The sequence below is a fragment of the Macrobrachium nipponense genome, chromosome 21 (assembly GCF_015104395.2).
Source record: "Macrobrachium nipponense isolate FS-2020 chromosome 21, ASM1510439v2, whole genome shotgun sequence".
NCBI classification, from domain to species: Eukaryota; Metazoa; Arthropoda; class Malacostraca; order Decapoda; family Palaemonidae; genus Macrobrachium; species Macrobrachium nipponense.
The window spans coordinates 57,774,069-57,790,472 of record NC_087212.1 but is presented as its reverse complement, the minus strand read 5'-3'; the positions used below and the strand labels follow the sequence as shown (position 1 = coordinate 57,790,472).

Genomic DNA, 16,404 nt, shown 5'->3' with positions numbered 1-16,404 from the left:
TAATTCAGGTTGTGAAAGGGTGTATGTACTGTAAAGTCTGTGATTCACCCGGGCCGCCGAGAACAATTTTAAAACTCATGTGCCGCCAACTCAGTAGACTCGCCACCATCCTCCCACTCTCCCATTGGTTCCTCATGCTACTCACCGCTGTAAGATCCTGCTCTCCTATTGGTCAGCGTCTGTCCCATCATGCCTCTACGTAAAGGCGTTCCTTGACCATTTCTTGCAGCAGTGTTATCGTGAACACCTGGAATTCATTTGTTTACATAGATTTTGTTTATTAACGTAAATTTATGTTAGTGATTTCACTTTCGTTGTACTGTAAGTTACTTTATCGTGTTGTTTGTGAACTTAATTACTTACATTATTAGGCATGGGTCCCAAGAATGTTGCTGAAGTTCACGGAAAGAAGAGGATGATTTCTATGGAGACGAAGATGGAGATAATCAAGAAGTGTTAATATTTTCTGCCATTTGTTATGTGTTTCGTAAAGTTTAGTGTTAATGTTTTTTTGCCATTTTTTAATGTGTTTTGTAAAGTTAAGTGTTCATGTTTTCTGCCATTTGTCCTCCTCCACTGTCGCCACTTTGGGACATCGCCACACTCGAAAGGTAAGGTTCCATATATTACGACATACGTACATACTTGTACATACAGTATTTCTTGTACCCTGTACACTAATACACTTTATTTACAGGTACAGTCACTGTTAGGTTAGGTATTGAATGGTCCAAATTGTTGTATTTCATTGTTTATTGGTCAATTTAGCTTTATTATAAAATTTACTGTGGTGTTTTTCTAGGGCTACGAACAAATTAGGCGATTTACATGTAAAATGTAGTTCTAGATATTTAAAAAATCAGGTTACGAAGGCCGCTTTGGAACGGATTAATTTCGTAACCTGAGGCACTACTGTATTTGAGAAGAGGACCTTCCCAAGTTTTTCCGTTATCACCTCCTACACTTGAGGGAATGGTCATTGTAACCCTCTTGCATGCCTATTATGCTGCATTATCATCTGCTTTTCTTTTGCATTCACTTCACTTTCAGTAGAACTGTTTGCATAAAGAAATAAAAAAAAATTTTAGTTTTCTTGTTCACAGGACATGTATGATCTTCCAAAGATCATGTTTTTTTCATTGGGCTTTTATCTCATTGGATAAAATATATGGGAAAAAATGAACCAAAAGAAGTACATCTATGGCTCAATTATATTTGGAGAAATTATTAGTCGTATCAAATGAATTACAGTTGTTTTATGTTAATGCAGTTCCACATATATGATTTAAGTTTGTGGTTTTCATATTGTATATGACAAAAATGTATGAAATATTGTGATCAGTAGTAAATAATGATGACAAATGTAAAATTCATGTTTTAGCACCATAGATAAAATAACACAAATCCAACATGGGTTTGTTACATCCACTGTAATGTGCAATTATTGACTTTTTACTGGAAGCTTGAAAAATTCCTTTCATAGAGTCCAAGAAGTAATGCATTAAATTATCAGTTATGTATATTGTTTCATTGGTAAATTTACCTTGGGTGAATGCTAGAACTTGCATTCTATTCTTTTTGGATGAAACAATATAATATTAGATAGCTCAGTAGAATGATTTGTGTATACGTGCGTATTTCTAAACAGGAAATTAACGCTGTAATGTCTCTTTCAGTCGTGATATAGATGCATTAGGCATCAATGGTGGATGCAAGATCCACGGCCCTGCAGTTTTAGCGGATGATTTAGGAGTAGGTGTCGGCCTGAATGGTAATGTTGGATCACCAGGAAGGGTTCCTGGTGAAAATGGCTCTACACAGTACTGTCCAGAAGTCATCAAGGCCTTTGAGGGTGTAAAGTTTATTGCTGAGCATACTCGCAGAGAAGAGGAGTCAGTGAGGGTAAGAAGGGTTGAAAATATATACAGTATGATTAACACCAAAGTACTATCTTCTATACAGGTATACCTGTTGATATGTGTGACTCATTCGTACATAAATCTTTTTATTTTGGTGTCAATTTCAGATAAGTATCAGTCTGGTTCATGGTTAGGCTCCCTACAGGGAAGATGTATATTAGCAACAGATGCATGTCTAGCCTATTTTTATCACCAGGCAGCAATAAACTGACAGGGAATTTACCCAAGTAACCAGGAGATGGTAGAGTGACACTGCTTTTTTAATATTACTAGATTTATTTTAACTACAGTATTTGCAGCATCAGGTCAGTATCAGCCCAGACTGTAATGCTTGCAAATATGCTGCTAGCAAACACTTTATTCCATTGCCCAGTTATGTTTTTCATCTCTTCATCATATAGCAGATTCTGATGATTCCTTTCAGTTGGAGAGGATCAGAGAAACAATAATATCCAGCCCTTTATTGGTAAAAACAATGTGATTTCCAGTAATATTACAAAGCAAGTAGTCTGTAATCACACTTCAATATCCAACACTTCTACTGGAGGGAGGAAGAAAGGCATATTTTCTCCTAAACCTTCTCTTCACATTCACGTCTTGCGTTTCCTAAAGCAGCCCATTAAGACATGGTTATTGAAAACCATTGCAATTGTTTAGATCCCATCCTGCGTTGTTTCTTCCTTATTATATCTGGCAATTTTTATTTCTCACTACTGGGACTAATGGCAGGCAGCTACCACTTGCTTTGTGGAACCTGCTTCATTGTGAGGATGATGAACCCCCTGTTGGCTTGCTGTGGCATTTAAATCTGCTGAAGCTTTTTAGGACTGTTGCTCTCTGGTCACCTTAGCAGCAGCAGTAAGTCAGTGAGGTTTAAGCCCTTTGGATGGAATCATACTCTCTTGGCACCAGCAAACTGTGGTTGCAAACTATTGTCCCAGATCCAGGCTTCCTTGCCTAAAAGTCTGAAGAAGTTCTCTTGGAATCTTCAATATCAAATTTATCATTGACTTAATGAATGTAGGGGAGCAAGTCACCTAAAGCACTTTCTGTTTACTTATCCTCGGTAAGACATTATTCATCTTGTCTCCATACAGGATCATGAAATCTGCTAGGAGATCTATCAAGGAAGATGTCATAGGGATGATATGGGTCAATGAACAAAATATGCCCACTTCCAGAAACTATTACGTATATTTATTTCATGTGACAGTACTGAACAGTAGCAGTATTAGATAGTGTACTGTATATAATTTGGATTATATAAGAGAGAGAGAAAGAGAGACTCTTGAAATAATCCCTAAAGTAAACTGTTTCAATCTTCATCAGTAAGAATTTATATTATGTAATATAACTATGTTTTATTAGTTAGAGACCCCAAGTGGAAATGGGAATGGGTTTTGTGATGATGCTTGCTGATTGGCTCATGCAGACAAGGACTCTGCCCACATCCTTGTAAGATTCAGGTCAGAAATTGAAAGGAGGAGGCCATGCTGTCCTCTGCTTGTGTGTGGGTCTGTTAGTATGTGCAATGATGATTTTTTCCTTGAAATAAGTACTGTTATTGAGATATGTTAAGAAAAAAAATTAATTTTAAATTCTGTAATAAAGACAGTTTATTGGGGAGTATAACCCTCATTAAGGGATTTTGACAAAGGAAAAATCTATTTCTGGGGGAAGACCTGTGTCGGCCGGTGAAATGTTCCTATAGCACTCATTTCTAGGTATAAATAAATGCTAAATATACCAGAGAAAAAATCCATATGGAATGCTGGAGTTACTACCCCCAGCTCGCTCACCCTCATAGGGTGTCAGTATAGCACAGGGGCGAGTGGATGCCACTACCATAGACACTTTGCCAATTAGAAGTCTACCTTCCGCACGCTACTACTACTACTACTACCTCTGCCAGAAACCCTCATTCCTGGAATATGCACCCAAGCTTGGGCCAGCTAAAGGGTGGAGAAAAAGGAAAAGAGAGGGATGGGTTCACCGGGCGACACAGGTCTTCCCCAAGAAATACATTTTTCCATTGTCAAAATCCCTTTTCTGGGTTCGACCTATGTCGGCCGGTGAAATAGTAGCAGAGAATTGGCCATACAAGCTTGGTAAACCAAAAAAATTTTTATGAAAGGAAAATAAAAATTTTCTTAAAATTATTGTTTTAATAACCAAGGAAAGAATAGCAAATTACAAATGGTAAAAAGCACCAAATATGACCAAATCCATACTATCCTGGGAAAAAACAACAGGTAATGAACATAAGAACAAATATAATAATGAACTATGTACATGTACAGGAGTGGGTTGATGAGCAATCCAGTCCGGAACATAAGGCAGAAAGGCAGGGATTACAAGCGAGGCAGGTAGGTGAGAGTGAGTACCAAAAGAAAAATAATAGCAAAATAATAGAATACAGATATAGAGTTACATAACTAGGCCGTATCAGGGGAGACAATGCTCCCTGCTGCCACTGCCGAATATTTAAGGGCCTCTAGATTTTTCAGATAGTGGGGTTTAAATACTGTCAGGGATTTCCAACCCGTATATTTTTTAAGATCCTTGAAGTTCATATTATGAAAATAAATAACTGAGGTAACCACTGCCCGGATATCATGGACATGAGGGACTGAATCCCGATTGGCTTGTTTAATAAAATAAATAATTTGTTGTCTGATTGCCTTCAAGGAAATGGTTCCCCCTTTTTCTTTAATAAATAGAGGACCTGAAGACCTTTTAGAAGTTCTGCCCAGATAAGATTTTATTGTAACAATAGGACACAATGATGGGTCCTGTGGGAGAGGGACAATCTTCCATGGAGACCACCTGTTTTGTGGGTCTTCATTCTTTGCTAAGAATTTCCGATCTGGAGAGAGCAGAACTTCTCCTGACGGGAGGAAATCAATATGATTTGGTTCTCTAGAGAGAGCCGACAGTTCAGATATTCTGGCGCCTGAGGCCAGACTCATTAAAAATAATGTTTTCCTGAGAAGAGTTATATATGAGCATGATTCGTTATCAGTATCTGAAGCCAACCTGAGTACGTCATTTAAAAACCAGCAGACCGTGTGAGGACGGTCCACCGGTCTCAGAAGAGCATATGTTCGAGGGATAGACGAGAAGTACGAATCTGTTAAATCAATATTAAAGCCAAACTGAAATATCTTCCTCAAGGCAGATTTAGTCGTAGTAATGGTACTAGCAGCTAGTCCTTTTTCGAACAGAGTTCTAAAAAAATGAAATTGCCAGATTTGTAGTCATCCTCTAGACATCTGATTCTTTTAGAAAGATTGCTAGCTTCCTTACTGCTGAATCATACTGCCTGAGTGTTGATTCTCTTTTGTCTGACTCCACGAGCAGGATGTTTATTGGGTCAATACCAGCACCCTTCTGTGCCGCAAACTTCATGAAGTCCATAAAGTTAGGGCATTCAGAATTCTTGAGGAAGCTGACACAGTCCGAGTTTGTACTATTTGAGTCAGTTTTGGGTTGGGAATCCGTGTGGGACAGAGTTCAACTCTAGTAGAAGTGGAAACCAATTGCTCTTCGGCCAGTTGGGTGCTACCAATGCTACCTGTCCTCTGAAAGATCTGAGTTTGTGTAGAACTTTCAGCAAGAGGTTTATTGGCGGAAATAGGTAAATCTTCTGCCAATTGTTCCAGTCTATGGACATCGCATCTATGGAGTGAGCCAGAGGATCCAGATAGGGAGCCACATAACACGGAAGTTTGTGATTGGACTCCGTGGCGAACAGGTCTACCTGAAGGCCTGGGATTTGTTGGCAAATCCAATGGAATGATTTTGTGTCCAAGGACCACTCCGACTCCAGCGGAGTTGTTCTGGATAGTGAGTCTGCAATGACATTCCGTACTCCTGCCAGGTGAGTAGCTGACAGGTGCCAATGATGTTTCATTGCCAACGAAAATATTGCAATCATCACATGATTTATTTGGCTCGACTTGGAGCCCCCTCTGTTTATGCAATGAACTATCACTGCGCTGTCCGAGACTAGTCTGATATGAATGTTCCTGGCCAGAGCTAGTCTTTTCAAGGACAGAAAAATGACCATTGCCTCTAGTATGTTGATGTGGAACTGGCGGAATGTATTTGACCACGTTCCTTGAACCTTTATGTACTGGGAGTAGCCCCCCCATCCGCTCAGAGAGGCGTCCGTGTGGACTATCAGAGACGGCGGGGGAAATTGTAGTGGCACTTATTTGGAAAGACTCCGTACTTCCGTCCATGGGTGGAGTCTTTTCTTTAATATTGGCGGAATCAAAGAGATTTTGTCTCTGAACTTGTTGTTGGCTCTTTTCCGCCTAACGCGATTGATATTCTTCAGTCTGGCTTCAACAGAACATCTGTTATTGAAGCAAACTGAAGTGAACCTAAGATTCTCTCTTGGGTACGACGAGAAGCCCATTTGTTCTTGAGGAATTGTCTCGTAGCTTTCGCTATCTCTCTGCACTTCTTTGGCGTAAGAGATAGTTTGTGTGTGGTTAGGTCCCATTGAATTCCCAACCATTGAAAGCGAGACGCCGGAATGAGACAGGACTTTTCCTTGTTTATCTGGAAACCCAGGTATTCTAGGAATTTTATTACTTTGGCTGTTGTCTTGCGACATTCCTCGTCGTTGGTTGCCCAAATGAGCCAGTCGTCTAGGTAAGCTACTAACATTACCCCCTGAGCTCTTAGTTCTTGAACTACTGGCTCTCCTAGTTTGGTGAATATTCTGGGTGCTATGTTGAGCCCGAACGGCATGACTCTGAACGAGTAAGCTTGTTTTCCTAGTTTGAAGCCTAGGTATGGAGAGAAGTTTCTTGCTATCGGTACATGATAGTAAGCATATGTAAGATCAATAGAGGTGGTGACGACCCCACGGGGAAGTAAGGTCCGCACCTGCGAGATGGTCAGCATGCGGAATTTGTCACATTGAATGTATGAGTTGAGACGGGACAAGTCCAGAATCACTCTTCGTTTGTCCGAGTCCTTCTTCGGTACACTTAACAAACGTCCTTGAAATTTCAGGTGACTGACTTTCTTTATTGCCTTCTTTTGAAGAAGGTCTTTGGCATAGTCTAGAAGGTCTGTCGTTGGAATCTGATGAAAACTGACTGGTGGAGGAGGCCCTTTCTTCCATTTCCACCCCAGACATTTCGATACAATGCTGTGGGCCCACATACTGAAGGTCCAATGGTCCCGGGAGAGGTACAGTCTCCCGCCCACCTGCAGAGACTCATTGACTGGTTGAGGTCTTACTTCCTCTGCCTCTAGAGCCAGCTCTCTGCCGGAAAGCACCTCTGGGTCTGCTACCCCTTGCGTGTCTATTAAAGCTTCGAAACGCCCCTTGTGTTTCAAAGGAGGCGTTGAAAGCTGGGTAAGTTACAAGGGCAGCCGAACTCGAAGGCTGTTGAGTCGGTTGACTCTGCAGCAGAACAAACTGCTGTTGTGGCTGTGCCTTAGATGTCGAAGGCTTGCTGATCTGGGAGACAGGAACTGCCTGTACTACTGCCTGAGACTGAGAGGTCTGGAAAGGCTGATACTTCCTAGGCCTCTACCTACCTTTGGATTGTGGTCCAGGGGTCTCAAACTTCCTTTTGAAGGGAAGTCCCCAGCAGACACGAAGGTTCTGGTTAGCTCTAGCCGCCTCGCTGAGGACACTGTTAACCATGTCCTCAGGGAAGAGGTTGGCACCCCAGATCGACGCCTTTATGAGCGTGTTCGGCTCATGCCTGATGGAGGCATTAGCAAAGACATGCTTCCTGCAGGCTCATCTAGCCACTATAAAATCATACAGGTCCGATTGAAAAGCCTGCAATAGCGACTTCGTCAGGACCCGGAATAGAGGCTCATCTGCAAAGATAGTAGCCGTCAACTCTGCAGTGGTGACTGAGTTAATTGACCTGCTCAGCCTGCATCTTGCTTCGAATTCCGCCTTAATCATGGAGTCCGGAATTCTAGGCAAACTGAATTGTGTGGAGGCACACTCCGGGTCGAGTTTGCCCACCGTAAACGTTGCCGGAGTGCCAGCCCAACACTAGATTTCCAGGAAAGAGTAAAGAGGTAGCCTCCGTCTCTTTTAGCTGAGGCATAAGTTTGTCCTCTATTCTGGCTTGCAGTGTCAATTCTGCAATCTTTGACGTGGAGTTGGGACGTCATCCGGCGCTACAAACATGGTATAGCAACCTTTGTGGGACGTCAACTTGGTGTTGACGCACTCCCATTCCGTGAGGGTGCGGACCCATGCCGACTGAGCCTGATCCCTAGGGTAGATAACTCTCTCTTTCGGGACCTTGTCTACCCTGACCAACGCTTCCTCGGCTAGTCTAGCGTAGCCCGGGAAGGGGAATTGTAGGCCCTGTGGGAAGAACTCATAGTCTTCCACGGGTCGGGTTCCGCAACCTCAATTGTAAGCTTGCCCTCTGAAAACGGGGCATGTAGAGCGAACCACCATGGGTTGCTATTCTCGAATGGCGGAAGCTTGGATGCGTCCGGCACCGCAAAGGACTGCGGTGTGTTTCCGGAGTGGAGGAATCCAGTCACCAATACCTCCTGTGCTTGTAATCTCTGGGACAGAGACATGATAGACTGTCCCAATGTCTCTAGACCTGAGGCGAGATGATTGGACATCGATTGAAGTCTCGAGTCCACTACTTCACTCATCTTCTGCAGGAGAAGAGTGAGGAAAGCCTCATGGTCGAAGCCAGACTCTGCTGGTCTGGCTTTGGAAGACTTAGCTTTCGACTCCTTGGGTGGGGGAGTAGCTTTGGCCGAGGAAGTCGAAGGCTTGGGGGCCAATGACGACCCGGCGGAGTCTGCCGGGGAAGGCTTGGCGGGTCTACCGCCTTCAGCAGAGACTTCGTCTTCAAGGTTTTCACCTTGGGGATTTCCGAGCCCGACCTATTCCAAGAGGAAGTGGACTTCCCAGGGAAGCCCTGAAAGGAAGAAGAAGAAGAAGAAGGAGTTGGACTAAAAGAGAGAATATTAGCCCCACGTCTACCTGCCTCACTTACCTCCTTACCTTTGTCCTGTTCCTCGGTGGCCATAGGCTCTCGGTGCAAGCTGATGGCTGCCACCTCCTCTGTCATGATATCACACAAGCCCTCTTGGTCCTCTGGGGGGGCTTGGGTCTCCTGGCGGATTCGCTCTATGATGGGAGCCGCTACTTCCGCCAGTACTGCTGCTGAAACCTGGGCGTTGGGGTAGAGGAGGGCGCACATCACCTCCGACAGCATGTAGGGTTGGCCGGCTCCCACGTTTCTTCCAAACCCCCCTACCCAGGCCTTAAGGGCTGACATCGAGGAGGTCTTGAGCGCCAGATCAACCTGTAAGAAATAACCAAATCAGGTTCCCCAGTGTCTGGGATTTTTCCAACCAATATGTGTAACATAAAATTCTGAGTAACAATGAGGCGAGTATGCTACCTACCGACTCATCTGATACGATCCTAACCAGGTCGTAACACACCGTGCAGGCTTCCGGGTGCCAGACCGCGCTTCCCTCCAAGTGGATGGCGCAGCTGGTATGAGACCGGCAGACCTCATGCCCATACGGCTTGTACAGGACAGCTGGACATCCCGCCTCCTGGCATCGAACCATCTGTAAGTTGGAAAGATATATGAGTATCGTCAAATAATGCTGCCGGAGTTAATTCCGGCGGTATGAGTACACTTAAAATAGTTACTTAACCAGCTAAAGGTAATATCGAGTATAATCTTCAACTTACTTGTTATTAATAAAGTTCTGGATGTCTCCGCCTGCTCCGGAATCCATACTTGGGTATCGCCAAAGCTATAATCGGCGGAGAGGGCCTGATACAAGCAGAACAGGGAAACAAGGCAAAACCTAAGCCTGAGTCTGATTGCACCAGAGTAGAGTAGCAAAACCTAACCAACTGGAGGCGCATTCTCTGAGCCCAATTCCGCCCCCACCGGAGTGGGCAGCAGCGATAACATAGAAGACAGAAAACAGAGCGGCGGGAACAACGGTACGTAGAACTCCGGTGTATACATTCTGGCGCATGTGATGGTAGACCACACTTCGCCGGAATAAACACAGGCCCAGAGGCATACCAACAGAAGCTACATAATAAATTTCTTAATACTAAGCTCTGAATGTCTCCGCCTACTCCGGAATCCATAATCTCGTCATCGCAATAGCTAAAATCGGTGGGGGTTGGCCTGATACGAGCAGAACAGGGAAAATAGGTAAAACCTAAGCCTGGGTCCGATCGCACCGGAGATGAGTAGCAGTTCCAAGTCATTTAGAAATGCAGCTCTAAGCCCAGTTCTGCCCCCACTGGAGTGGGGAAGCAGCGATAACATTAGAGAAGTACGGAAAACAGAGCGGTGGAACCGCGGTACATAAAATCTGGCATATAGCCTCCTGGTGGGTGTGATGGTAGACCACACCTCGCCAGAAAACACACAGGCCTGGAGACATACCAACAGAGAATACATAATCTACTAATCCCCCAATCTCCTCCGACTAATCCCCAGGACCGAGCTCTATGCTCTAGCTGTCGTTCATCGGTAGGATTACTTGGACAGCAAGCTAACAAGGCAACGCCTTGGGACAGGAACGGGGGGCCTGGGGGGGCGAGTGTCTGGAGGAGAGTGGACGAGTCGTGATTGCCTGGCCACAGCAACCGATCAGTGAAAACCACTTCTCGAGAAGCCGTAAACTAGCCTACCACTAAAGGGGGCAGAAGACGGTAGGCCAACTGACATCCTAAAGGGGCAAGGGCCCAGGCTACACACAACAAAGACAGTTCATAAAATAATTGATGAGGAATTACTGGAAATACTGCAAAAAGGGTGGGGGGTGGGAGAGAAAATCTTGCCCAGCTAAGATTCCAGCGCAACCCTCTGAAAACGGTACAGATCCGGTCAGGTAGGCTATGATGGCTCCTAAAAGGACGTCACGAAGAGGACGCTTAGAACCTAACTCAACCCTCCAAAATCGAATCTTCCGACCTGGTCAGGTAAGATAGGCCTAGGCCCTACAAACATGACAAAAGAGAGACTCTCTAGTCCTGGACCACCCTCCAAGCAAACATATCTGCCTGGTCGGGTGGTGGTAAAAGGAGCCACTAAGGGTGGAGGGATATAAAAGACCGCCTGGTCTACCCTCCAAAACCTAGCCTTGGTCTGGTCGGATAGGCCAGGGTACGACATCGCGAAGAACTTCCAAGCTCATCAAATAGCAATACAGTATTTGAGTAGTTTTATCACAAAAAGTGCATATAATCATGTGCATTATTGACTATAATCGAAAGCTAAACTAGAAATATACATGCATGAGTACCGCGAAAGAAAGAGGAATCTTCACCTCCAAAAATAAACTGGCAAACCCCTAGGCTAGCCTAGGATGCCAAAAACACAATACTCGCGCATAACGAATGAAGCATATAACCGTACGCACAAAAAGACCAACGCGCTCCTGAGGGACTGATGATAACGAAAAAGGCCCTAATAAGCTAACAACGTAAGACAAATCATAAAAAACAAAGCCTCAGTATACTTCAGGAGCGAGACGGGCCCTATAATAGGCTAATAACGTAAGGATAAAACCATAAAAATAAGGCTCTCAAAATTCGTCGGGAGCGAGGATAATGAAAAAGAATACGAAAACAGTAGCCTATATAGTGAAGTGCTAAACATGCACGCTGCCAGTCATGCACCCAAAATGGTGGATGGAAAGAGCGTCATACCCGGCTCACAAGGACAAAAGGACTTGAAATAAGGGCCAAAATTGGATGCATCGTGCCCCAACATGTTAAAAAACGATAAATGGAATACTCAACTTAGATGAAGAAGCTTGTTGTTCGTGAGAAGACATGATGCTTCGCACAAAACACTTCCTGGGAACAGCGAAAAACGGCGTGTGCAGACACGGTGAGTGCTATTACAGGAATGTAGGTTTCTGGCAGAGGTAGAAGTAGTAGCGAGCGGAAGGTAGACATTGTAACGGCACCTCTCTAGAGAGGGATTTTTAGAGGAGACTTCTAATTGGCAAAGTATCTGTGGTAGTGGCTTCCACTCGCCCCTGTGCTATACCGACACCCTATGAGGGTGAGCGAGCTGGGGGTAGTAACTCCAGCATTCCATATGGCTTTTTTCTCTGGTATATTTAGCTTTATTTATACCTAGAAATGAGTGCTATAGGAACATTTCACCGGCCGACACAGGTCGAACCCAGAAAAAACTTATAATAGGAGACACACACTGAGGCTGACTGACAAACAGTCAGGCATTCCATATGTTTAGTCTGTCCATTTCATGTCATTTTTCTTTCTTTAAGTGGTGTATTGTTTTGCATAAATAATTCCAATATATACTTTTACATTGTATACATTTTATAGTAAAAAGTAGTCAATTAAATACTAAATGCATGGACACCTGGACTTTTTGTCGTTATAATTAGTGAGGAAGAAAAAGAAAAGTAAAAGCAAGGATGATGATGGACACTACATAAAAAGAAAAAAGGTACATGTAGATATATGCAAACCTCTTCTCATTCACGAAGACTGCTTTTAATACTCTGGAGGGTAAAGTGAGCATCATGAATACATATACGTATGCTTTATTTTCCTAACCTTTTTTCTTTACATTTACTTTTGTCCTAACTTTTATCATCTTCCTTTCTCTCTCTCTTTGCGAACTTAAGTTCCCCCTACTCCACCCCATTTATTGCTGTGTAAAGCAATACCACACCTGGGATGCTGTCTACTCTCATCATAATAAAATTACATAATCCATAATGCTGGCGTCTCTCCTGGTTTCTTAAACATCACGTTAAGAACTTTTATCCTTAACTGTAGCAGATTCCAGTATGACATCGCCCATTTTTTTCTTTCTTTTCCAAAACCAGTTCTTGTTTTCTTAATTACCCATTTAGACCTCGTATTAGTATACCCTCAGACTGTATCACCTGTGGCACCTTGTCTGGTAACCTCTCCCAGCATACTTATTTTTTCTTCTCTCATTATTCACGGTATGTATATTCAAGATATCTTATTACAGTAATCTTTGTTATATTTTCCCTATTCATATTTTCCTATATCATTCACCATTTGATCATGGACCAGTATTCTTATCCTGTTTTGTCACTCATTGCTGTCATTTTCAATAGAATCTATTTCTCAGTGTTACTAATGATAAAACTGCGCTAAGATCAGCACATGGTCAGAAAGGTGAACGAACCATCAAGCAGCAGCCTATCTTGTCCCATATTCTTGATAAAGTATCCATAAAAAAAGTTGCAAAACTGTAAAAAAATTCTAGTAGTCGACTCACTGCCAAGGTAATCAAATTTTCTGTGCAGATAGTTCTGACGCATCCGTCGTAATGGAATTTCTCACGTCATGTAAATCATATCTGGCTTTATGGATTTAAGTAAGTTATTTCTGTAGTAGTTATTTTCGTGTTTAATCAGATCCATGCCATTGTTGATAAAATGAAAGCCAATGATATTCTTGCTTTTCAGGTGAAAGAAGACTGGAAATATGTTGCAATGGTGCTGGATAGATTGTTTCTGTGGATTTTCACTCTAGCTGTTTTAGTTGGTACAGCAGGCATTATCCTTCAGGCACCAACCCTGTATGATGACAGACTACCAATTGATGTGAAGCTCTCCGAGATCATAGCAGTTGGGAAAGATGGAATACCTCAGAGCAAAGCTGCCTCACAGAATCAGCAATGACCTGAGTGATGCTGAACTGAAAGATTATGGTCTGATGTGTGGTGCAGTATATGTAACATAACAGTTGCTAACAGCCACTTCTAAATAGCAAATTCCTAACCAAAGTTTATGAAACCAGCTAATGCTCCTTACTACAATTATCAACCAATTGAGGACCACAACCCCATCACTCTTAGTACAAGGTAAATTGTGGCTTCCCAGTAAATAGTGCTATTAATGGTGTTCATTATAAAAGCTTGGTGGCTTGATGCCATAACATCCATATGATAGTTTATGAAAGATAATCACAGAATTATACTTTGATATTTTATCTTTGAAAGAATTGATGCTTGGAGCAGTGGAAAATGAAGTGGTTGAAACAACTTGAACATTAGTCATATGTTGCAAAGTGAGATAATGACTCCATAATAAAATATTTGGTTTGAAATTGTTCATTATGGTTCTATTTGTGAACAGGTTAATAGACCACAACGATATAAAGCTCAATGTTGGCAATACTTTTAAATGTATTGCAGCAAAATAGGTCTAACTGGGTTGGAAGTGTTTGGCATTGCGCTGGCACTGGAATTTCAATCATATTGCTTTTATAATTTTGCTCTTGGGAAATTGAAATAGTTTTGCTCAACTGATTCAACTTTGTATAAATCAGTATGTGGTAAAGATTTGTTAAAGAAAGGGAGTTGTATTTTGTAAGGCTTTATTACTGGCTGAAACAGATAGTACTGTTTTGGAAATCATAATGAATTATGTGTAATGTACTGTTCACACTCGCTAGATCTATGGAAATACAAAGGCCATGTAAGGAATGCTTGACCTTGTCCTAGCGTATGAATTTTTATTCCTTATGAAATTTCAAAGCTCGGTATGAGAATGGAGAAATTTCATCTTTGGGTTTCGAAAGGATTTCAGTTGACTCCACATTGAAAAAATGCTATAAAATGGAAAGGTCAAACATTCATTGCATGGTAGTTGCCTTGCCTTGTGGAGTACAGTATTTTTATAGAAATGTGTTCATATCAACCTTATCATCAAAATACAGTATAGTGCTTTTGAAAAGAAGCACAATCCATTAGTCATATACAGTATATAATGTGGGATAAAAGGCATTCTATACATGTAGCTCAGCCTCATTAATCTTTTAAGAGAAATGTGCGTTATTTCAGAAAATACTTGTGTAACCTTCCATTTGTGGTAAAACCTTACTGAATACAACAGTTCCCAGAATTTGGATACTCTTGAAAAGATATACTGAAAATTGACATTTCAAGTGGTAGTTTACCACATTTGGTGAATTTCACATTTTTTCCTCTGTACTTTTGCAGTGTTAGCAGTTAAAAATGTGCTTAATGCATGTTTTGTATCAGCCTTCTCGCTAAATTAACAAAAGAGTACAAGAAAATACAAGCAGTGACTTTCAAGATTTTGTCATCACTTTTTCCTGGTGAATATATTATGGTATGCTATACTATACTTTTTAGTTTTTCATCTCTACAATGTGTCACTAAAAGTTAGTATTGTTTATAAAAGAAGTGAATAGCATATCGTGTAAGTAATATATTATTGTTATTTTAAGGGTTTTAAAGTGCAGACATTCAGGTTTTTATTTGACTTATGTTGAAATTGAATACCATATCAAGCTTAGTGATTTACTCATTCATTAAAACTTTATCATTAAAACTTTAACATATTGATTTCTTTAAGATGTGTTCTTAGCTGCAAATTCATTAAGTTTAAATGAAAATTCACGAACGGAGTCCAGTTGCACATTGGGTAGATAAGTCATGTTATAGTTACCAGTCTTTTATTTTTTATCGTGTCTGGTAAATACTGAGCAGTTATGTATTTGAAGTACCTTGATATCATTAGTTACTTCATTGCAGTAACAGTGACAATGGGAGCCACCAGAATGTGGAAATGAGAACTATAATTACTTTTCTTTTAAGATGCCATTCCAGTATTTTTAGCTCTAAAAAGTTAACATCTTCAATCTTTATAACTGAGATTGCTTTTCTTTATTATTTCTTTATTTATGCCATCCTAATTGCTCCAAAATTAAATATGAAGGATCTTCATGTAATTTTAAAATGTTGGGTACAGCTGCAAATGTTCACTGGAAAATTATCACACCATGTTTTGACAAATGTAGCCCCCAACTGTGGCAAGTCAGACCACTCGAATGTAAATTTTAATAATTTACTGTAGTATATAAATACTGGGCATTTGAACATATCTGTTCTACAAATAATATAGAAATTCTTCATCACTAATCAGATTGTATTCATTACACCATTGTTTTGACTCAAAACTGTTGTAATGTTATTTTAGTTAATATTCACTATATATATATATATATATATATATATATATATATATATATATATATATATATATATATATATATATATATATATATATATACACATACAGACATAGTACATATACACACACACACACATATAACCTTTATTCAAAGATCGGTTTCTCATTATCATAGATGTATTCTCTTTGCATTTACTTCCTTGCTGTATAAATTTATGCATGTATACACTATATACTATATAAACATATGTATATATATATATATATATATATATAATATATATATATATATATATGTGTGTGTGTGTTTATAAATAATATATATATATATATATATATATATATATATATATATATATATATATATATATATATATATATATATATCGATTTTATAATCACAACGTAAAAACCACCACCAGTATGACCACCTTACTCACCTGTATCAGACCAGTTCCAGCAT

The 16,404-nt window shown here is 40.9% G+C and overlaps 1 protein-coding gene across 4 annotated transcripts in view; it reads left to right on the top strand.

Moving 5' to 3' along the window:
• The window catches only part of LOC135198053 (acetylcholine receptor subunit alpha-like), a 953,996-nt gene extending 938,027 nt beyond the window's left edge, over positions 1-15,969 (top strand). For 2 of the 4 annotated variants that reach the window (XM_064225445.1, XM_064225447.1), the window contains exons 13-14: positions 1,677-1,902; positions 13,407-15,968. In XM_064225445.1, the coding sequence (XP_064081515.1) occupies positions 1,677-1,902; positions 13,407-13,622 (442 nt within the window). In that variant the 3' untranslated portion in view covers positions 13,623-15,968. Of the gene's footprint in view, positions 1-1,676; positions 1,903-13,406 lie in introns of all 4 variants that reach the window. The other 2 variants (XR_010310713.1, XM_064225444.1) reach the window with 2 other exon arrangements.
• The last annotated feature ends 435 nt before the right edge of the window (positions 15,970-16,404 follow it).